Below are 23,707 nucleotides of genomic sequence, written 5' to 3' on the forward strand. Positions count from 1 at the left end.
GAATACACCACAGATCCTTACAATCCAAGCAGCTCCAGAGACACCAAGGACAGAGAAGATACCTCTCATGTTTCCCTCGTTTTGCATCACGCATGCCATCCTGAAAGTGGCGATCTGAAGATGACTTTGAAACAGATTGATATCTCACGTTTATTTGATCAAATGTTAAATGCCTGCGCACATCTGAGGCTGATGTAATCTGAATGGAGAGGGAGATTGAATGTCATTGGATGGCTTTTAATAGAGTTGCACATCCATTTAAGCCATATTGTGTTTCACGACTTAGAGATGAAAGGGGGTGTTTATTAGCAAGCAAAACGTGGATCCATGTTTTTTCCATGAATTCAAGAGAGGAACTGAAGGAATTGTGATTTGCTCTTCCTGCAGGTAAACAAAAGAGACTACTTGAATGTGTCAGTGTATCCTCCTCCAAGCAATAAATAGTGAATGATCGTTTCAGGAAGGGATGAGGCAAGGCTGGTTTACGTCAGGGAGCAGAAGGGAGGAATGGCTGGAGCGCTTCCACTGATGATGTATGGAAAGTCTGAATCCATGACAACACAGGGGTTGTTCAGGAAATGGCTCTGAGTAACGGCTACACTGCACACTTCCTTACTGTTAATATACAGTGGGAAACATTACATATTCATTGTAAATAATGGCTGTCATTTTCCTGTTGAGTTGTTACCCTGGCTATTGTGGTAGACGGAGGTACTGTTGGAGGATAGACACGTGTACGTATTTACAGTAGGAGTGGGCGATCTGATGATTTTAGATCATGACCCATCTTGAAAGTGTCCATAATCTACTTTTCAGGCAAATCTTGAGATTGCTGTATTTAAAGCAGGGGTTGGTAAGGTTGCAGAAACCCACAAGAGCAAGCAAAATTTTGAAAAAGTATCCAACCGAAAAAATCCCATCCCCTCTCTTCAGGTCTACCTCCACAGCCGCTCTTCTGGTGCACTGCCTGACTGCACAGACGCTGACTGCCCTGTAGCTATTGCTGGCCAGCAGGGAGAAATGTAAGCGACTGAAAAGGCTAACCGGCATGACAGCTACTGGTCAAGCTGTGTACTTTGTGCTAGCGTTAAGAGCAAGAGGCTGTTGTGGCTCCGCTCTTCAGTTTGCTTTGTGCAACTTGTTTAGCTGTTAAACAACAAGCTCAGGGGCTGTGTACTGTGAGCGCAGTGCATCGAAAACAAAGTTATATCATTTAGATTGTGGCTCTTGATTCCAATTAAATAGATTGTGATGTTGTGTTTTGGCCTGATCGCCTACGACTATTGCACAGTGGATAAAATGGTAGATGAATCGGTCACGACACAGACTGCTTACATTTTATTTATACTCAATAAAAAAAAAAAGCAGGAGAGAAAGAGGCTATTTAAAGGTAGCAGCCATCATTATAATTTAAGTTCTTGCTTTTTTTCAATGAAGTGTTAAAATCAATATGCGGCAGCAGTGAGAAGTATTTAAAAAAAAAACGTGCCTTTTAGCAGAGGAAAAAAGTTCTGTCTTTAGCGAGGTTGTGTAGTCTCATTTTTCATTTTCTGATACGTGTGATGGTTGTGTATCTGGGTCAGGGACAAGCTGTCCTGTCGACCATTGGTCGGGTGAAGCAGAGAACACCTTGCCTTACTGTAAAGCTGTAAGAGTGACCCAGTGTTGATGTGCAATTTATTTGCCTCTTGTTATCCTATTGAATTCCTCCTGTCCTCGCTGTTTTTTCTTCACTCTTTTAGATGTGCGCTCTTTTCTCAGAGGATCTCCTATTCATCTTCACATCCTAGGCCATACACTATGTTGAGAAATTAACTTCAAACTGGTTTATGGTAATTAGCATTTCTCCGTAAAATGGTTCTCCAGCAGCTACATGTTGTTCTGATAGATGGAAAGAGCTTCTTTAAAATAACATTTCCACTCCATTGCTGCAGATGTCGGTCTCCTTATAGGTTAAATTTATTTTTATTCATCTGAGCCCTTACCATGTGTTATCTGTAAATCTTTGAAGGGTTTGTGATTTAAATACCAGGACAGTCATTTGTCCTTGTTTACATATCAAAGTGATCCATACTGCGGAGTGTAGATTGACAGGCGGCCTCTATCAAGGATGGATTTTTCTCTTTTAATGGTGGGCATTCAGATGTATCCTTTACTCTTTACTTACAGCATGTTTGGTAACGCTGTATTTTATAATAATAATATGTGTTTTTTTTAAATAAATGTAAAACCCTGAATAAGACATCGTTCTCGCTTTAGATCTGGTAGCTGTAAAAAGCAGTTAGCAGTTAATAAGTGCATAGTTATCTGCTAATAAATGCATAATAAAGTATATATTAATCTTAATAAAGCAACAAAGAAGCTTAGTAGAGGCTTTTGTCTTTTAAGTGCATGTAAAAGTATTTTAATCTAACAATAAACATCTTTATGATGCTATAATTACAGCTTATAAAGTCTAATCGGGACTTATTGTCTTTTAAATAACGCTACAAGGACTTAAATGTAAAGAACGACATCATGGCAAAATATTTATCATAGATTTATTTTTTTCCAAAGCCATGCTCCAAATATTAATTTACATTTTCACTTTCTTTTCATTAGTTAAACCATTAAACCAACCCAATCAACAGAATGAATGTTGGCAATGTACGTTTCTGCAAACCACAGATATGTTGACATTTTTGTGAAAATGCTAAACTCCTGCTCTGGTTAGGTTTAGGCACAAAAAACACTTGGTAGAGGTTCGGAGATCATCATGTTCTGAAAATACCTGAACCAGTTGCCACAAACACGAGATTTCCTGAGATCTCATTAAGAATACCTTGTATGTTGCCACGAACACGGCTGGAAATTGCCCCAAGGTCTCACCAAGAAAAATCACACCTGTAATTGTTGAAACACCATCCCAAGCTGTGGCCACTGGCTTGCCGGCCTTCTTGCCTGTAATTTCACCACCATCCCCTCCACCTCCTAGTATGAAAGTCAAGTAATGAACATGCCTATGACTCGTACAAATGTGAATGTATCGGTGTTTTGCAGAAACGCCATCTGTCAACATTTATATCTGAGACTGGACTGATTTAAATACAGTAAACACTGATATGGCTGATCTTATCATGAGGTAGACTTTTCCCTCGGTTGCTTCGATTCTTTTTTTTTTTTTTTTTTTCTGCTTCTCTGCTATGAATAGTGTTTCTGAGTTGTGTGTGGAGGTTGTGATGAGCCAATGCTGTGCTGTTGTGCACGCACAGATTTGGGTTTCTTTCGTCTCTTCAACTGTGTCATTAGATGGCCAGTGCTGTGTCATTATGGAGCAGAGGCATGGGTGGAAGCAGCAGGAGAACAGGGTTCAGCACTCTCTCTCTCTCAAAGATCCTCCTCCGCATGTCCCCCTCTGTCTTTCTGTCCATCTGTCTGTGTCTACTTATCTGTCTGTATTTGTGTCTGCTCTCTCTCTCTCTCTTTCACACTTCAACTATCAGAGTGTACATGCAAATGCGGAAATTTTCTCCCCAGGCTCAGGTTTGAAATGCTATGCTGTGCCCCCTTTCTTCATGTCCTCATGTTTCCAGCTGTTTCTGCTTAATAAAGCCCATGAGATGATCTTGATACTTGCAAATAATGACTTTGATAAAACTGTATGCGGAGCAGACAGAAAGAGAGGGGACCCTCTTTGAGGGTTATTCTCTGGTGTGTCTTATATGATACTCTGAAGCAGTCGTTCCCTAATCCAGCGACATGTGTTTTTCCAGCGTCCCAAAGCAGTTTTTCTCAACAATTACCTAATCACTTCTTTTCCCTGGGCTTTTCAGAGGGCCCTGGGGGTGCTGCTATGTGGCTATTGCCCAGAGGTGACATTGTGATGTGCTTGTGTCTCTTTTGTTTTGAAATAATGCACTTTATGAGTTTTTAATGTGTTTTTCTCACCCATCCTCCCCTTAGATTAAAGACCCCGACTCTCAATCTATCCCACAGCTCAACTCTTTATTGGGCTATATTTCCACTTTATTTTTCATCGTCTCTTGTACACTCAAGTGGAAACGCTTGCTCCTTGAGAAACACATCACAGGCAAAATGACCTCTGAAATGATCCTCTTCTCCTGGGTGAAGATCACAGCTTCTTTACACTGAGGTTGGAGAGGGTTTAAAGACTTTGACGAATGAAGAAATGCATGGATGGCTTGATATAAGAACGTATGTCACCTTAAGTTTCTTAAAACAATAAACAGACGATAATTAACTGAACGTTTGGCAAAGGATAGAAAAACACAGTCATGGTCAGATGTGACAGTGCAGCAACTAATGGATTTGGTTTGAAAAGAGGACATTAGCTTGAGGGAAAGCGAACATTAAAGCTCTTAAGATTTTGGTTTGTTATGAGGATGATAACCCAGAACTTGCCACTGCGGAGCTCTTTAAAAAGCCTGTGCAATGATCTCATCAGACCCAGCAGCACTTAGCTGTGGGAAATGTGCTAGATAAACATTGAAGCTCTTATATCAGTATGTTTTCTTATTTAAAGAGAAAACAATATCCTAATCACTTGTGACTGGCAAGAAGTTTTAACTGCCTGAACCTCTCCAGACCATAAAAACATAATGCAGCATGGATGTCTGATTTTCTGACTGCTGTTACTTATTTGGATTTGGACCAGGAGAGAACATCTTTCTGATTAGCACAGTAACATTAATTTAGCTAATTAATAACGTATGTATTAATTTCACTACATGTAGTCTCTTACTTCCCAGCTCTGCTTTTCCATATGGATGAGTAATAATGTTTACTTTAGATAAAGGTGATAATGGTGACCTGCTATTAGTGCCACCATGGTATTGACCGTTTGATTGCTCTCTACATGGAGGAACTCATGCGGTCACATGGTCGATTTGCTCAGTACGAGTCACCGCACACAGACATATGCACACAAAATCTTTCCTAACTTTGTCTATGACTACAAATACTGCAGGGCGCCCCATCACTCTAGTAATTCCTACAGTCATTTTCTAACCAAAACGTGCAATTACACACCCCTGGGCTTTTGTGAAGCCTGGAGATCTGTGCGTATCTACATGTCCGTCTGTTTTCCATCATGTGTGCAGAAGCCTTATTGTTCACAGGCTGCTCGGAGCAAAAAGGGAACCGTCAACAAGTGGGCTATCGGCTTCGATGGCTGAACACACTTCACAAGTATGTGTTTGCTCACATCTGCTCGTGTGAGAGGAGGAGGGAAAAGACAACGAATCCTGTGTTGCCATAGCAACAAAGAGGAAAGTTACCCCCAGCCCCAAATGTAGCTGGAAAAGTGCGGCGTCGGTGTGTGTCTGAACATGTGGGGTGCTGGTATAGCGTCAATCTGGAACCCTGGGAAGACCCACCGCCTCCCCCATCCACCCCAACCCCCCACCATCGCTTCCTCTTCCTGCAGACAGGAGAACAGATTGCAGTTGTTCTGCTTCTCTTTCATCTGCCTGGAGACCACCAGCGAGCCGGGCCTGGCGTTTTTTCATCCGCGACCTGAGTCATCCACTCTTCCCTCCATAGGATGAAAGGAAAGCTACCGAGAATTCTCCCCCGAGGTGGTCAGACAGGAAATACAGTCACCCTCACTCCCGCTGCTTATGCGTCTGTCCACATGTAAGAGCTGTCTGAAGACTGTCTCTTTGTCATTTTCATCATGCCTCTCTCCATGAGCGTCCATGTCAGACGGGCGTGCGAATGGTCTAATAATCCTAATGACCCCGTTGCAGGTGTGTATTTAAGGCCTGTGTGTGTGTACAGTAGGTGTGTGTGTCCCTCTAACAGGAGGGTGCCAGAATGGAAAGGGAGAAAGAGCAGTAATTATGGCCTCCCATGTTCAGCAGAAACATCAGAGGGAAGTAATTTGTTGCTCTATATTTAATCAGTGGAGATAACGAGACTGACTGCAGCTGTCTGGGCCTATGGGCAGGCGGACAGGCAGGAACACCATTTCCTACAAAACCCATTAGTCTTTAATGCGGCCAGACACGGGGTCTTATTTCCATACTTTTCAGTGTTCAAATAATCATTATCACCCTTTCTATCTCCAATTTGCTCAATTGTACACTTTTTCTTCCTCCACCTTTTTATTCTTTTCGCTTTTGTCTCCCAGCCCACCACTTGCTTCCTGTCTTTTGTATCTCGACTTGACTTCATAAAAGAAGTATTTCATCTCTTCAGTCACCTGCAGCGCCTCCTGCGAGCTCCCTTTTTTGCTCTTGCGCTATCCTTATGTCTCTCTCTCCCTCTCTGTCTCTGCCCACCTCTCCATCCATCTCATAGGGTGCAGGTAGAGTTCTATGTGAATGAGAACACTTTCAAGGAGCGCCTCAAGCTGTTCTTCATCAAAAACCAAAGATCCAGTGAGTTGTCTTTGTTTGGGATCACTCTGTCCGTAATTAGTCGGGTGATTTTCTTTCTGCTGCCTGTTTTCTTACCACATGAGTTACTCTTTAATTGAAGAGATGTGTTTTTCGTTGTAGCGTGTGGTGTGCTGTTATTATTGCATTACATTTCATCACCGTTAAACGCATCCACTCTTTGTGACTGTTTCATATGTCTGTGTCGTGATTCCAACGATCAGTGGATTCATTCATAGAAATGTCATGGTTTTTTTTTGTTTTGTTTATTTTTCCCCTGCATGCATAAAGTCCTTAAGTAGATTCCAAAAAAATTGGACGCTGTGTAAAACATAAATAAAAACATCATGTGATAATTTGCTAATACTTTTTGACATAAACAAAGATAATTTATTTAATGTTTTATTATTTATCAACTAGAAATATCAGAATTAGAATCAGAATCGCTTTTATTGCCAAGAAAAAAACAACAAACAATACTGAAAAATAATTAAAAGATGCTAAAAATATAGATAGAAATGAAAAATAGTTTTTCAAACAAAGGATATTACTCGTTAAACACAGTTTGTTTGCAAATTATTGTATTTTGCTTTTATTTACATTTTGCACATTGTCCCAACTAGTTTGGAATCAAGGTTATATATATATATATACACACACATATATATATATATATATATATATATATAAACATGTACTTATACCTTGTGTGAGAAACCTGTATTTTGTACCGTGTTTGTTTAATACTAAATAGTTATTGCATTCACTTCTTTTGAAGGGACTAATAACTGCTTAAATAACATTTTTTAACAGTAATAAAAATGTAGTTGTAAAGAATTGGCTTTCAGCTAAGATTAACTAAAGATTAACTTTCAGCAGCTACATACTTTTATTCCTTTTTAAGGTGCACAGAGCATTACACAGCCTCCAGAGCTTTATTAGAGATTTTTAAAATATGCACAGAGAATATTTAAAACACTTGTTACAATATTTTAAAAAAAAGAATAGAAAGAAAAGTGTCTGCTGATTGATATTGTTTTTAACTGTCTTCTTTTTGCATTGCAGGTCTGCGAGTGCGAATGTTTAACTTTGCTCTGAAGGTGCTGAGCTGCCTCCTCTACATTGTCAGAGTCCTGTTGGACAACCCGCAAGAGGGAAGACAGGACTGGTGAGAGCAAATGTTGATAACGGGGGCTTAATGAGGTGAAACAAAATCTCTGCCAGTGCGGAGCCCTGATAGGAAGAGCAAGTGCATCAGGTCAATAGATGAGATTACAGTGTGTAGAGTATCCCATGAAAGGATTGGATGTAAGATGATGTTGAGAGAAGAGAGGAGGTGGAGATGCAATCAGGAAAGTAATCAGATATTTGGATTGAGCTGAGTCCAGCTTCTGGAAAATAAGTTGCTTTCATCGCTGTTTTTGTGTTGCTGTTTTTTGTCCCCTTGCAGTGTGAGCGGGGCAAACTGCACCAAACAAAACAATTCATCCCGTCCCTGGAGTGAGGTTGACTGGTAAGTCTCTAATTAGGAGTGATGGCTTTAGCCTGCAGACAAGGCCCATGAAACCACACACCCTGGAGGACCTGCATCTCCAACACTGGCCCACCGGTCGGAAACGTTGTATAACACAATCAATGCAACTTCACTTAATTGAAGCAGTTCACAATGCTGATGCTGAGCATTACAGAACCACATTCATTTGTCACAATCCAACTGCATGGATTAGCTGTCAACATAATATGTATGTAGTGCCTGTGTAGCCTAATCAACAGAGATCTAGTGGAGATAAAGCATGTGATGTACAACAGCAGAGAGAGGGAGAGGAACCAGGAAGTGCACACGGACCTGAGGCTACACCATGTCTCCTGCTCAGGGACCTATTGATCTAATTGGTGGCTGGTGACACTGGCTAAGCTCTGGCTCCACATGAATAAGGAGCCTGACAGAGTGAGCTCAGGAAAGGGATGGGCAGCCTCCTGCTCCAGGCAGCAGACTCGTAGGAGCAAATCAGAGCGCAGGCAGGCAAGCAGCCATGATAAGCCCTAGGGTGTCTTTGGAAAAAGAAGAAAAAAACAGCTTCTCTCACAATAGAGCTGTAAATGTCCATTGATTGTATGAAAATTACCTTTCTCCTACAATATGAGCACAGTGGAAACTGTGCACTCCACTGTTGTAAACAGCATAATTCAATGTTATGTAGTGTCGTGAGCTTTGTTCATGGTCCCTGTTGAGTGTCACGCGTGCCATTGTGTTTGGCAGAGAAGAATTTTAACATTTTGTCCATTTTCTCAGTCTATTTTTTTGTCTTTTAATTTGCCACATCTCTCTCTGCTGCTCTTTCCTTTTCTTCCACGCTGTAGGAAACTGATCATCTGGGTGGATAGACCTCTACCGCTGTGGGCACTGCAGGTCAGATAGATCAGTACACTCTTGTGTAAACGAGGCCTCAGTCTGTTTACACACATATCTGCACATCAGTTGTATCAGCGTTAAATTTACATCACATGATTTAAGAGCCTAAATACATGAAATCAGTTCATTTCTCCTGACACTACAGTATGATTACACATGCATATATGTACACAAACAGACACCGGACTGTGTCTTGCTTCACTTAAACCTGTTCCCTCTGAAGCTCAATCATCAGCACGCCTACTGATTCCACCCACGCTCTTCTCTTCCATCTCTGCGACTCCTAATTTCTCTCTGCTCCAACTGTCTTGACTCCTCTCTGTGTCTACTCTCCCTCTGTCTGCATTTCTAAATTTCTCAATAACTCTGTCTCGCTCTCTCTCTCTCTCTGCAGGTGCTTGTGGCTTTCATCAGCTTTTCAGAAACTATGTTGCTCGTGTACCTCAGCTACAAGGTGAGTTACGTGCTCGTTGACCCCAACAGACAATCAGAAGCCTTTTGTGATGTCTGTGGCTGTGATGTCTACATGTGGCGTATGTGTGTGTGGGTGTGCATTTTATGCTCAAGGGTAGTGTTTGTCTACTTCGCACTCCTGCTAAACGGAAGTTTTCCTTTCTCCTCGTGCATTCGGAGCGCACCTGAGCAGGCCTTGAGGCTTCCTCAAGCACCATCCTGTTATTGACACATCAGAATAAACTTTAGGGGAGGCCCCTGTGCTGCTGTAGTCGGGGGTTGATCCATCAACGGGTTGCCCTGCCTTTGATGTACTTGACACTATAAGCCTATAAAAGACTCCCTCTGCAGATTGTTCTGGAGGCTAGAGGCCTTAGCATTTAGAGTTGACTGATTCCTGTGGACATACCCTGTGCCTGTCCACCTACACTAGCCAGATTCAGGTCAGCCATATGTAGGTGGCAGACGCATAAAAAAAACATTGGTTGACATCTTAATTGAATGGTAAGTAATGCTGCTCTCAAAGGGCACAAGGGAGCTGTTTAACCCGTACACACCCCAATCTATTCTATTGTGCACAAGCTACTCAATTTGTCGCTTTCCATTCTCCGCAATCATGCCTGTTACGTGGTAATCCCTTAAGGTCACCATGACAGTGGAGTTCCCTGACCCTGTGTGTGGTTTTTGTTTCCAGGGCAACGTTTGGGAGCAAGTATTACGTGTCCCCTTCATTCTGGAGATGATCAGCGCCGTTCCCTTCATGATCACTGTGAGTGGAAAGATACGGCCCGGTGACGTAACGTGTAAAATTGATGTACAAAACCACGTCATGAAGAGAAAAGAAGACAAATGTTAACTCTAAAAATCATTATGGAAATGTGTTTATTTACTGTAAAATTAATTTATATTAATGATAACTGAATGTCAAGATTGCAGATTTTTGTAGGTAACAAACAATTTTGTCATGAAGGATTACTGACCTCAGTCCCTACCTCCCTTCTTGAACATGTTTAATACAGTAACGCAGAAAGGATTTCACAACAGGCACATCTCTTTCCTTGCAAGAGATCCTGTGACTGTATAAAACATCTAAAAAAAAAAAGAAGTGATGAGACAGACAGCCTAGCAGACTGAAGCTTTCTCTTCTTGACAGGTGATTTTGCCCTCCTTCAAAAACCTCTTCATCCCTGTATTTCTCAATTGCTGGCTGGCCAAACACGCATTGGAGAACATGATAGTGAGTGAAAGACTGTCTCCTTATCCAATTTTTCCATTAGGTTCATCTCAACATCTCTGTTGTTTTGTTGGCATGCACTTGCCCCTCTATGTCTCTGCAATTTCAGCTTACCAGCTTTTTCTGCCTTGAAGGTAAATCAGTCACTAAACATTTAAACGTGCACCTCGGGATTGTTATTGAAGCTTCTTAAATTCCCTGCCTCCTCCTGTCCTTTGACATACAGCTAACAAAGCTCGCGTCTCCCTTTTTAGTGCATTTTTATATTCCAGCCATCCTTTTTATTGTCTTTTTCTCGACCGCGTTTTATCCTCATTTTACACCTCAACAATGCAGCACTTACTGCACCTGAACTCATGTGTGTCCGTCTCTCTGCAGAATGATCTCCACAGAGCAATCCAGAGGACGCACTCAGCCATGTTTAACCAGGTGGTGATACTCATCAGCACGCTGGTCTGTCTCATGTTCACGTGGTGGGTATTCTCGCTGCCGACATTGAAATGAGAAGGGGGGGCAACCAGGAAAGAAAAGGCGGAAAAGAGAGGCAGAAATGTATAGGCGTCGATGAGGAAGGGAGCTGAAAAGCAAAGCAGCAGTGTGAATCATGCTGAAGAAATTAGACAGGAGAATAAAAATTGCTGCTCTTGGATCTAAGAGAGAGAAAAGACAGAGAGCAGAGAAGTAATTGGTAACTGTAAGCTTGAGATAGTGCTCTGAAATGACAACTGACGATTCCTTAAAGTGCAGTGGAGGATGTGTCAGCTTCCTGCGTATCTGGTGTGAAAACCTGAGCTAATCCAGAAGATCCTACACACGGCATGAATTAAGCTCTCAGACCATTTCAGGGTTGACATTTGCCTGTTGACTCAATTATCCCTTAAAGAACACAATAAACGCAGTGTGCAGTCGTATATATACATATATATATATATATATATACATATATATATATATATATATATATATATATACTAGTGTATATATATATATATATATATATATATATATATACTAGTGTATATTGTCCCACATATGCACTCGAGCATGAATCTACCTCCATCTCCTCACACACACAGTCACACATACATGCACAGGATTGAAAGACAGCTCTCTATGTAAAATGTCCCCCACAGGCACCTTTACTTCACCCAACATATGAAGTCTATTAATTACTCCCTCTTCTTATTATCTCCATGTTTCCTATAATGCCGACCACCATCAGTATCTGCGGTATCCAACACCTGGAACGAGCGGGCAACAACCTGACCCTGTTCGACTCACTCTACTTCTGCGTGGTCACCTTCTCCACGGTGGGTTTTGGAGATGTCACCCCCCAAATCTGGCCTTCGCAGCTCCTGGTGGTCATCATGATCTTTGTGGCGCTCATTGTGCTTCCCATCCAGGTGAGAAACATTAGTGATAACCTCTAGGACGATCACAGGAGGTAAATTAAACAAGAGATGGTATTAGTTTTAATGTGATGCAATGCAACAGAAGAGATTTCGCAGTATAACGAAAAGTTTTAAAGGTGCAGCGGTCAGCAGCTACCCATTTGATATGCGGCCCCATACATCTTTGGAAAGACCTTCCGCTTTTAAAAGTGAGTTTTAAAAAGTGATCCAAAAACCCTCATTGATTCAATAAGTCAAGAAGCTCTGAAGGCAAAACTCCATCTCAGCTGCCTCATCTTTTATTTTCAATTTAACTTTTGCAGCAGCCGACCGGGCTCTGCCAGGCTGTCTACCAATTTATGTGGAGGTACCAAAGTCCCAAATAAATCGAGCACAGATGTGCCTTTGAAGCAGCAAAAAGATCTTACAATCGTCCCTAAAATTAATTTATGGGATTGCTTTTCAATTTGCAAAAAGCAATTTTGTTTTCTTTTTATGCTCATTACAGTTTTCTCTTATAATAATTCTTGTATTTCCCCCCTGCACACTAATGCATGTGATGACTCATTGCATCCTACGTACTTTTACAACACTATTTTTATTCAGAGAACAGCAAGCGTGTCTTCCTTACTCGCTCAATTCCCCAAATCCCTCTCCTGTCATTTATCATCTCCACAGAGGGAACTTCAGGAACCATTCACGCACGCACGCACGCACGCACGCACGCACGCACGCACACACACACACACACACACACACACAACATGGTCATATGACAAAGTGTCAGTCTGTATCCTCACGGTTGTTTCTCGTCTTTGTGTAAACTTCTCATCCCCGAGGTAGCTCGCTTACAAGTGTGTCTCCCAAAAGATGTGAAAGTGCTAATGGGAGGAATTTCCTCTGTATGTGTGCGTATGTGTGTGTGTGTGTGTGTGTGTGTGTGTGTGTGTACTGTACCAGCTGTCAGAGGAGGGCCTCTCTGGGCAGGAAATCACACTCACACACACGACTGATAAACAATTCACAAATGATTTAGTTTACTGACATCCTTGTTTTGCTGTAAATTGGATTTCTTTTGTAATGACGCGACTCATCTTTGATAGCTTTTCTTTTTTAATCTTGTCACATAAGCAGTCGGTGTAGGGCGGCATCCTACGCATGCATGATCAACAGGCTATTGAACACGCTCTCACCGTTTTGTTTTTCCCCTCAGCTGTGGCTGGGTGGTGGCAAATATCTTCACAAAAAACCTCCACAAAAAACAAAAGCCTGAATATAATTTCGCTGAATTTACACGAGCCGACTCCTAAAGAAACGGCGACCTCTGCATCAGCAACATGGATGCCGTGTCATCCTCCCCACTCCCTCTCCCCATCTTTCATCCATAAATACCCCTTGACATTTAGAAACTGGCCCCCCCTTAGCCCTAACCCAAACCCCCACCCAGCGGGTCTGTGAGTCTGTCTGTCTGACTCTGAGTCCTGCCATGACCGGTCTCCAGGCTGCAGAGGGGAGCCACAGAGCCCATCAGGATTGAGCTACTGTCATTTTCTTATTGCTGCCTCTATTTGTTTCCCTCTAGCCGTCCACAACACACAACAGGAAATTTACCCCATGACAAGTCATTTTGTCATTTTTCTAGCCTTGAAAGGATATTGATTTGAAAATAAGCTAAGAAGCCAACCATTTAGATAATTTATCTTGTTTGCAATTCATTTTCACCAGGTTGGAGACTTTCCAAACTAATCCCGATACCAAAAATAAAGGCTCGATCGTTACATCACAAATCTACCAAAGTAGGTGCCATCAGGAACTGGCTGTACACAAATAATGGCTGAATAAAACGCTGTGGCCTGATGATGTTTTCCAGCGTTAACAAGCTGACGTTATCTCAGCTCAAAGTTGGTGCAAAATGATTACCTCCTGGAGAAAAACAGCACACAAGGGAACAGCGTCTGTTGAATGCTGTTGGGTTTATGTTTAGAAACAGTGTCAGCCGTTCATTATGAGCTGTGGATCTCCATTACAGCCGGCAGAGGGGTTCAATACGTCGGCTCGTTACCTGTTTAGCGTCGGCTTAATGTTGCTTAAATCAAGAAGATTCTTGGAAAAACAGTCACTTGAAATGAGTGAATTTTTTGTGCTACGACCAACAAAAGTCTGAACACCGCTTTGTATGAAAAGGATAGTTTGGATCTTGGGGGTACTGCACTTTTCATGCTTACACTGGGCGAGACAAAGTTGCATCATAATGGCTCTTTCTGGTCCAGTTAAAAGGACAAAGGAAATACAGAGTAAGCGGAGACAAGGATCCTTTTCTATCTTCAGTGATAATGAGGTTGACAGGTGTACAAAGAGCTTACAGAAGGTGAATGATGAGGTGCTTCTGCCGCGCTCCTTTCACAATAGCTAGAGCTGATTATTTCTGTTTTAATTGGTATTTTGTTATTGATCCAGAACTTCAAAATTTAATGGCAAGGCAATCTGGTTGAAAGTCTAATTTAAAAGTAAAATGTATCACACAATATAATCTTATTTGCTTTCTGGCAGAGACAGCGTCATGTCTGTGAATCAGTAAATATTAAGCTACAGCCAGCAGCCAGTAGCAGCTTAGCATAAAGAGGGGAAAAACAGCTAGCATGGCTCTGTCCATATATAGGATTCACTTGGCTACGGTGAGGGAAAGAGCGAGTTCATAAAAGATCGGGCTGTGAAATTTTGACAAAATGTAATCTTTTGGATTTTGTGTAAATGGACATGAATTTTCTGCCCACGTACACAAATTGTATAGATTCAATTATGTCACTATTTTCGTCGTAGGCCTCTTGAAAACATTTACACAGAAGTACTTTTTACATTTTGTTGCGGTGAGTGATGTTTTGAATAAGTTTAAATCAGTGTGTTCACTGTCAAATATCTGGGTATTATTCAGTAAGTCAGTTTTCAAAATCCCACAATCCATCTATCAAGCACAGATTTCTTCTAATGTTGTTTAGTCCTCCTGTTATTTCCGTAAACTGCCTTCCACTATCGATCTCTCCCATCATGTTCAATTCAACCACCACCCGCTCTTAATTCCCCCAAACGCTCCCTCTAATCAAACGGAAACGCTATACAGTACAAGGCATTGTTTTCGTTTCATATTCCACCTGGCTGCTCTCTGTAATCCAGCAAACTTAATCCAATTTCCATCTGTTGAATGTGATTGTGTCGTCCTGAATGCAGTTCGAGCAGCTGGCCTTTCTGTGGATGGAGCGGCAGAAGTCTGGTGGGAACTACAGCCGCTACAGGGCGCAGACGGAGAAACATGTGGTGCTGTGCGTCAGCTGTCTCAAGATCGACCTCCTTATGGACTTCCTCAATGAGTTCTTCGCTCACCCCCGACTACAGGTCTCTCCAAATGGTTTCAAGTAGCACAAAGGGGTGCTGGGGGGTCTCGTGTTTGTGGGTGTTTGTTGTCTGTAATCCTCTTCAGGAGCCCGAGCAGCTGAGGTTAAAGAAGAGGATTAATTCAGCATTAGCACAGATTGAACTGCTGTCTTATTCATATTTGAGCAGATGTGTGTGTGTTTGCTTGAGGGTCCATCCGTGTTTGTGTTTCCCCGTAATGAAGCCTCTCAGATGAGTTGTGTAACACCACATGTCCAGTACCCCTCAGATTATTTAACAAAATATCCTGACCTGAAAAGTGAGAGTGCATTTCCTTTATTCTATTTAAACTTTGTTAATTTGGGTTATCGCTGCTCTGTTATAGTGAGCCGGGCTACATCACAATGTCATCAAACAACATCTTGTGTTTTCATTTTGTTGATTGAGACCCCCAGCAGCAGAAATGACATACTGTGCATTTAATAACCTCCAAGCCTAATCACTGAATCAGCTACCAACAGGCCACAAATGCCCCATATTGCATTGATTGCCGACAACAAAAGAAATGTTGCAGACCTATCCTGAAACCCAGTGAGCTCAACACGCTAGCAGCAGTGGCTTTGTTTGTCCTCTGCAGTGTTGCCATCTTGACTGCGTGGTTGGGGCCAGCCCTTTCCTCAGGCGTTGCTTTCTGTTCTGTTCAGTTAACAAATAGATTCAGACAGAAATTAAACCAAATCACCTCAGGGAGGATGATTATTATTCTTTGTCCATCACTGTCTCAACAAAAAAGTTGCTCTTTGCTATCCTCTGCAGTACGCCACTCTCAAGCGGCCATATCTCTACTCACCTCTCCAGCATCTGCCCTCTGGCAACATTACGAAACACCCTCTCTTGAAGATTGGCAACCAATCAGAAATTAATTATACATTTTTTGACAGTGATAATAAAAACAAATTTCCTGTCTGCATACCAAGCGATTCCTCATGGTCAAATTATTACAGATTGAATGTAGTCAGTGAAATATTTCCCCTAGTTTCAGCAGATTTCTTGCTGATGTCTCGCTTGTTGTTGAACGCCCTTCAGCCACAATACAAACTGTGTGTTTATGTTTGTGTGTGTGTGTCTGTGTAGGACTACTATGTGGTGATCCTTTGCCCGGCAGAGATGGATGTCCAGGTTAGGAGGGTCCTTCATGTGCCCCTGTGGGCCCAGAGAGTCATCTACCTTCAGGGCTCTGCCCTCAAAGACCAAGACCTGATGAGGGCCAAGTGAGTCTCTGTGACCAAAAACAACCACAGTCAAGAGTCTTGCTTTAAAACATTTATTTGATTTTATGGATGTAATTAATTTTGCATGCACCCATTGGGAAACAAAGAAATCTTGCTGTTTTTAAGTCCTTCAGCCCTTCATTAAACAAACTCGATCATATACATTTATGAAAAAGCCCTTTATACAAGCGTCTTTCACATGTAAAATATTCTCACTCTCCCTTAAAAGCCCCTTAGCCGGCTATACAGCTACCTATCAATGAGCCAACAGCTCATGAATGCACCAGAGCAAAATTGATGTGACACGACAGATGAATGGATGTCATCGTATTTGCTGAAAGGCTGATTGCAGTCAAAAATGCGGATATCGACCTGTATAGCTGTTTGGTTGATATATTGGTACATCCCTACCATCTATCAGATTTCATTAGAGACATTCTCAGCACAAAGTAATTAAGCAAAAATAAAGCTCTGTAAACCTCAGAGCAGAGCTGGGACACGAAACACAAGAAAAAGCGGGAGCTCATAATTAATACCTGCAGCTCCTACAGCCTCGAAGTAACTGCTGTAATTACGGTTTGAGTCATATTGCTGTTTTTATGTTTACCCCCTGGCTTCTGATATTACAGCAGCAGCACCTTAGGCTGGCTTTGTCACGGGGAGCAGAAGCCTGTATGTTTAATCTCCCTGTCTCCTTGCCTCCTACTATCTCATCCATAAACGGCGTGGGCTTGAAAGACACATTGGTTTGTTTGTTGTTCTATTGTCCTGCTTTTTTTCTCTTTTGTCCTCTCCCTCAATAACATGACAACACCCTCCTTCCTGTGTCTTCTCTCCTCTTCGCTTCCTGATTCTCTCTCTCTCTCTCTCTCCCTCTCTCTATTTGTCTATGTCTCCTGCCCCCATGACCACATGCTCTACTAACTGCCTGCAGGATGGACGATGCTGAGGCCTGCTTTATCCTCAGTAACCGGTTTGAAGTGGACCGCATTGCCGCTGTACGTTCCCCACCGCTTCCCCGTGTCACCATGACCCCTGCAGAACATCCATATTAAGACTTCCTGCCTGATACTAAGTCGTAGATTTTTGTGTTTGTAAAAATGATTTTCTGTAATTTGCTTTGAACATTTTCCCGGAGTGAAAGAACATTGCTTTGTCAGTAAAGCAACATTATGTGCTAGTCTTATGGTTGGGGATTTTTATGTTTTTGGATGGTATTATACAGTAGTGCATGCCACCAAAATAAGGTCCCATGTCGGATACTGAAACTTGATACCCTGACCTCTTATCGAGCAGCAACATGTGTTTGACAATTTAGATTTTTAGTGATAGATTTCAAACAACTGTTGCATGGACTGCCTTTAAATTTGGTTCAGACATACATGTCCCCTACAGGATAAACTGTAGTCACTTTGGTCTCGTCTTGTTTGTCCTTCGACTGACTTTTCAATAACTATGTCAGGGTTGGTTTTACTCAGTTCCCTCTTGATGGCCATGTGCTCTGTGTAGCCTTGAATACTTCTCTGTACAGGGATGTCAGAATTGCACTACTCTGAAACGTTGTGAGAGCCTTTCAATTGCTCTGTGCAGTCAGTGGTTTAAGAGGATTATTAGAGTGGAGCTACAATCTGATGCTGCTAATAATGGGTTTCCACATTTTTCTCTCTGTCGCACTTTTCCGCTCTCTCTCTCTCTCTCTCTCTCTCTCCCCCTCCCTTGTTTACACCCCATCCAACACCGTCTCCAATTTTCTCAGGATCATCAGACCATCCTCCGAGCCTGGGCAGTGAAAGACTTTGCTCCAAATTGCCCCCTCTACGTCCAGATTCTCAAGCCCGAGAACAAGTTCCACGTCAAATTTGCAGGTGGGCAGGGAGTGTGAAATCAAATACACTGGCTGTGACTTGAGGTGTCATCTTGAAGGTGTGTTTCTCCGTCTAGTTTGGATGCAACCACTGTTATTTAATCGCATCAGGATGGAGGAAATAATGGGATGACACCTGCTAAAAAATACATCCTCCCGGCCCAATTTGACGGGGGGTTTCGCCCTGTTTGTGTGTTGTCACCTGCCATCATGCACAGCATTGTAAAAGATGGGTTGGGGTGGATGGGTAAGCATTTCTATTTTGTTACTGCAGGGTTTCATTGCAATGTCATGGGAGACTGAGCTGTCCTGCCTGCCTTTTTTTTTTTTTTTTACAGTGTGGGTCATCAGCTGTCAAGACTCATTTTCTACCTGAGTGTTTCTACTTCATTTATAAGCCTGAAAAATCTGCGTGCCTGTGCAGCAGCAAAGCTCTCCCAGTTCTGAAGAAGTGCTGGACAGATTGGCTCTGCTTGGCTGTAAGCCCTTTGAGGGTTTCTGTGAGTTTTTGCATCGCTTGCTGGAGAGAATCCCTTCTTCTCCAGCTCAACAGAAGATGCCACTCAATCATCTACGAGTGAAAGAAGAGGACCCAAACTCTTTCTCACCCTTTCCTCTCTCTAACACATCTCTCTGCCTACAGCCCTGGAGAACGTCAAACTCAATTCTAGCTTGCCGCCCTCATCCCAGCTGTCTCTATCAATGATTAATGTTTTACTTTGCCACCTTCGCAAAGAAAATCCCCTTCTTTTGATGAGTTCTGCTGTTGTGCTAACCTTGTAGACGTGCTCTCCCCGCAGGCAAACCTTCATTGCCCCCGCAGCGCTGTTTAAACACCTTTAAGCACAGCCACACCGAAGCCTTTGTTATAAGTGGGGCAGGAATTGTTAGGTAGAAAGATAATTTCATGTTCACCCATGGTAACAACTGTTCTCTATTATCAGCGAGCTCTGTGTGGTGAAACTCCCGCTTCTGTTCTGGGAGTCAGACAGCCACAACATGCATGTGATCTGCTTTGATGTATTATCTTACACTGACATACTCCACATTTATTTTAAAATAAGATACTGTTTTTTATGAAATAGCCAACAGCCGTTCAGTGTTGAATAAGGAATGCTCTGTGGGGTTATAGTGAGAAGTCAAGTACCCCTTTAAAGCCTTGTTCCTCAACAGTTACAGCACAGTGACTCACATTTTTTACACAAATATGTGCACATATGTTCAGATGTTTTAAACACCTGTTAAAGAATAGTTGAGTGACTCCCTCCCATTGCCAGTGTGCCAGTTAGGTCAACCAACCAATGCAGAACGGACCTCTTTCCTCCAATGCTCTTTCCAGTTGTAATTAAACAGTACATCCATGGTACCCTGAAGGGAGCGGGCGCTCTGAGTGCCGACAGAGGGACAATTCTCACTATTAAATGTCGGTTTGCCATCACAATGACTGTAGAGCTGCTATGCTAAAGTAAAACAGTCACATAATGTTGCTTTAAACACATAAAAACTACAAGTCCTGCCAACTGTAACGTCCCTCTGATCCTGGAGTCACCATAGGTAGACTCAGAGAGCAAATCAGTATGCAGTTACATGGGCATTACTGTAAAGTGCAGACACCATGTTTTGACACCACTTGGAGAATAGTCACTAAGTGCTAGTGTGGGAGGCATTAATGAGCATAGATACAAGATTTAATTTGATCCGCAGGAATAGCTTAATAACAGCCCAGAGTTCATTAAGAAAGATCTGTCGGTACGATGCTGCAGCGGGGCAGGAAACCCTGAAGCATTTGAGTAACAAAACATGATTTGGAAACAGCGTGTCAATTGATTTTCTCCCTAGTTTATGTTTTGAACGACAATAGCCAGTCGCCCCCATGAGCTCGGCTCATTGTGGCTGCACGGTGTTGATACCGGCTGACTCATTCAAACAAGAATGGCCTACTGATTTAATTAGCTCAACCGGTGGACCTGTGGTCAGGTTGTAATTGCAATCTTGCAGAGGGTGCAAATAACCACATCTGCTCGCACACACGCATACACACATATCTGCGATGGATACACAAAAAAAGCAGATCTTCGAAGTGAGGGCGACAGGAAGAGAAGAGAGAGCTTGTGTGTTTGTCGAGGTTGGTAATTGGTTTCTCTCCTAGTCTGGGTCCAGGCACCTAAAGGATACAGAGCTGGATGGAAAGCTGTGATGAATGGTAAGCAGACAAGAACATGTGAATCGAGGGGATCACAGTGGCGAGGAGAGGTTTAAGAAGGACACTGGAAATTGGATATTGGAAAAAAGACTCAATTTAGTGTGTGACTACAGTGTCCGTGGATTGGGAGACACAGACGGAGAGAGTGGATGTGTGTGTGTGTGACTGTAACAGTAATGAATGTTGCTCCGCAGATACAGCCTCAGTGTTTTTTGCCTTTTCCTCTGCAGGCTTTAGATGCCTATTGCTCAGTAAAAGCTTCAGCTTCAAACACATTTCTCGGGCTGAACAGCAAGAGGCTAGTCTGTGTGTTTGTGTGAGCTGCATTATGATGTACTGTTCTGAGCCAGAAGAACATTGGTACCGCAACGAGACCCACAATCAGCATTTTTAATTTTCATGTCTCTCACCTGAGCAGCTTCAGACACACGCAGACATGACTAATTTATTAAAAACTGCATTTACATCTCAGCTGGCCTCCTGTTACTCCGACTGGCAGCTGATTGAGTCTGATACCTCATGTCAGGCTCTGACGTTTGTCACCAATTATTTTCTCATACAAAGCACATGTTGTGTTCTTCGGACCCGGCTCAACATTGTTGGTTAACAAGAAAGCTCTAATATGCCTGCGCGCTCATCACTGAAGATAATGCAATCAACAACTGCACAGCAGGGGAAATGGTTGCTCCCTGGGCCCGAGTCATTGATTGGTTTACTACAAACATTAATCGCTCTGTTGGTTTTTCCTTTCAAAGAGGAGGCTGTGAGGCAACAGGTAAACGAGAGGACTGTCATCTGTGTTTGTTCAGTTTGGTTTGGCTGGCTCAGAGGCTGGGCTTCGTTAAGTGTTTGATGGTGTGTGTGAAAGGTGGTTTAATAAGGCTGTCACTGAATCGCTGGTTCGTTGCTAGGTCTTCCCATCATTCCCAAAAACTGAGCGGTGGGCCACAGCGGTGACATACAATTGAACCCATGGGAGTAAAGGGAGGACGTGTGTCCAATCAGGGCCAAGAGGATGATGGAGGATCTGACACGGCTGTCTGTTTGACTCATTTGTGTTAGACAAACATCAAGTGACAAGATATTTTCCAACATAAAATACGGACGCAATTTATAGTGTGTGTGTGTGCATTGACAGTGAAATATGTGATAGTGTGTGTGTTTGAAAGAGCCACAGAGCACACAACAACAGTGTTTATTGAGAATAATTCCTCAGCAGAAGGTTTTCATTAAGGAAATTTAAATGTTTCTGTCCTGTTTTCTGAGCTAGTGCTGAAACATTTAGCCAATGAAGGTCATTAAGTTAAAATTAACCAACAACAGTTTTTATAATTACCGTTTAAGTTGTACACAGTACAAAGCAAAAATGCCAAACGCTCCCTGGTTCTGGCTTCTCAAATGTAAAGATTTTGTTCTTGTTTTGTATCAGTTTTAATTCAAAATGTTCAAATAGGTTCAACACAACGAGCTATTTGCAAACATCTGAAAACAACTGATGGGATTTTTTTTCTTCTTTTTTTCTTACATGAGTCCTTTTAGCACCATAAATGAGATTGAGCTCTGCCTGTGTCTAACAGCAGTCAGTAATGTACTGTATATCTCTAAATCTCAGCAGAGACAACTGCAAACCTGTCTGGCTACATATTACCAGAGATAATAAGTAAAATCTTTTGTGTAATTTTTCTGTCCTTGAGTTGAGCGGGCCCTTTAAAGGTCACATATTACACTCATTTTCAGGTTTGTACTTTTATTTAGTTGTCTAAAAAGCCTAGTCTGCTCTGACTGCTCAGCTCTCTCAGGCCTGAGAAGCCACCGCCGACGTGTTTCTGCATCAGTCAGACTGCAGGCGGTGACTTTATAGGTGTGACATCACAACCTTATGGAAGTCCTGACGGCTCTTTAAAGGCACAGCATCTGAATGTGGGCTGTGTTTATTTCTCTGTGGACTGAGCGTTTAAATAACACTGCTTTATAATCAAAACAGACATGGACATCTCACAGTCTATAATATGGGACCTGTAAAAGGATTTAATTCCTTTCAAGCCCTTTTATTTTACTTGAATCTGGATTAATGAGACGAAACCATGAACTTTTTCCTTTTTCACCCACACTCTGCACAAGGCCAGGAGAGTCTGAACTGCACATTTTATATTTGATTTGAATGTTTTATGAAGCACAGTGTGAGTGTTTGTTTGCCGTGGCATGTATGGCCTGGGTCACTGTCCTTCTTGTTTCCTCTGTCTGCAGATCATGTGGTGTGTGAAGAAGAGTTTAAGTACGCCATGCTGGCTCTAAACTGTGTGTGTCCTGGCACCTCGACACTCATCACTCTATTGATTCACTCCTCCAGAGGACAGTGAGTTCACTTGCTTTCTTTCTCCCGATCCCCCTTTTTGATTGTTCATAGTTCGGTCTTATGGTCTTGACAGTTAAATATACTGTGGTTTGGTGAATAGAGGTGAGCTGCTTCTTTTCTTCTCGCTGTCACTCAACTCCTTTTTCTTTTTGCAGAACGGCGCCCCAAGAGCCTTTCAAGCAACGTGTCGGAGCCTTTCAAGCCCTTAACAGGTAGGATGCATCCGATCTGTATTCACACACAGGAACGTTGAACGTTCACTCAAATAGTCTGTCAGCCTCCATCGTCTGCATAATGTGTGAGTCCATGAGATTTGTAAATGAAGAAAGAGCTTTTTAACAAAAAGCTTATTTTCGAAGCTGTGCTGAGAGGATTAATTTAACTTGATGATGTTAAAAATGGCAGCTTGTTTTATGGGCTTGACGAGTCAGAATTCAAATACCCAGAAATCGGGAGATGTGACAGCAGCGAGCCGCAGACAGCATGTCAAATTTGTGAAGCTGTGAAGGCAAAAGATTAAATATGAATGAGTCCTATTTTTGTGTGGCGGTTCATTCACAGTTTGAACGTGCCGATTGAAGGGAGGTTTTGGTAATATGCTCAGCTTAGATCATTGTCATTCAGTCTGCTGATTATTTTCACAATGAAGTGATTATTCGTTAAAATACTTTTGCCTAATTTGCCTAAGTGACATCTAGACATTTTCTTTTTTGTCCAACCAACAGTCCAAAACCCAAAGATTCTTCATTTGCTCTCATAAACAACAAACAAAAGCA

At 42.3% G+C, this 23,707-nt stretch overlaps 1 protein-coding gene across 2 annotated transcripts in view; it reads left to right on the forward strand.

Moving 5' to 3' along the window:
- Positions 1–23,707, forward strand: part of kcnt2b (potassium sodium-activated channel subfamily T member 2b) — a 40,987-nt gene that overhangs the window by 6,064 nt on the left and 11,216 nt on the right. For both annotated transcript variants that reach the window (XM_084370629.1, XM_084370630.1), the window contains exons 2-16: positions 6,301–6,380; positions 7,443–7,545; positions 7,828–7,890; positions 8,739–8,787; positions 9,185–9,244; positions 9,938–10,012; positions 10,397–10,480; positions 10,856–10,950; positions 11,700–11,880; positions 15,094–15,258; positions 16,372–16,508; positions 17,443–17,506; positions 18,265–18,373; positions 22,823–22,931; positions 23,087–23,143. In XM_084370629.1, coding sequence (XP_084226755.1) covers positions 6,301–6,380; positions 7,443–7,545; positions 7,828–7,890; positions 8,739–8,787; positions 9,185–9,244; positions 9,938–10,012; positions 10,397–10,480; positions 10,856–10,950; positions 11,700–11,880; positions 15,094–15,258; positions 16,372–16,508; positions 17,443–17,506; positions 18,265–18,373; positions 22,823–22,931; positions 23,087–23,143 — 1,431 coding nt within the window. The remainder of the gene's footprint in view (positions 1–6,300; positions 6,381–7,442; positions 7,546–7,827; positions 7,891–8,738; positions 8,788–9,184; positions 9,245–9,937; positions 10,013–10,396; positions 10,481–10,855; positions 10,951–11,699; positions 11,881–15,093; positions 15,259–16,371; positions 16,509–17,442; positions 17,507–18,264; positions 18,374–22,822; positions 22,932–23,086; positions 23,144–23,707) is intronic.

This window comes from Pagrus pagrus (assembly GCF_965226575.1).
Source record: "Pagrus pagrus genome assembly, chromosome: 13".
In the NCBI taxonomy this organism is placed as follows: Eukaryota; Metazoa; Chordata; class Actinopteri; order Spariformes; family Sparidae; genus Pagrus; species Pagrus pagrus.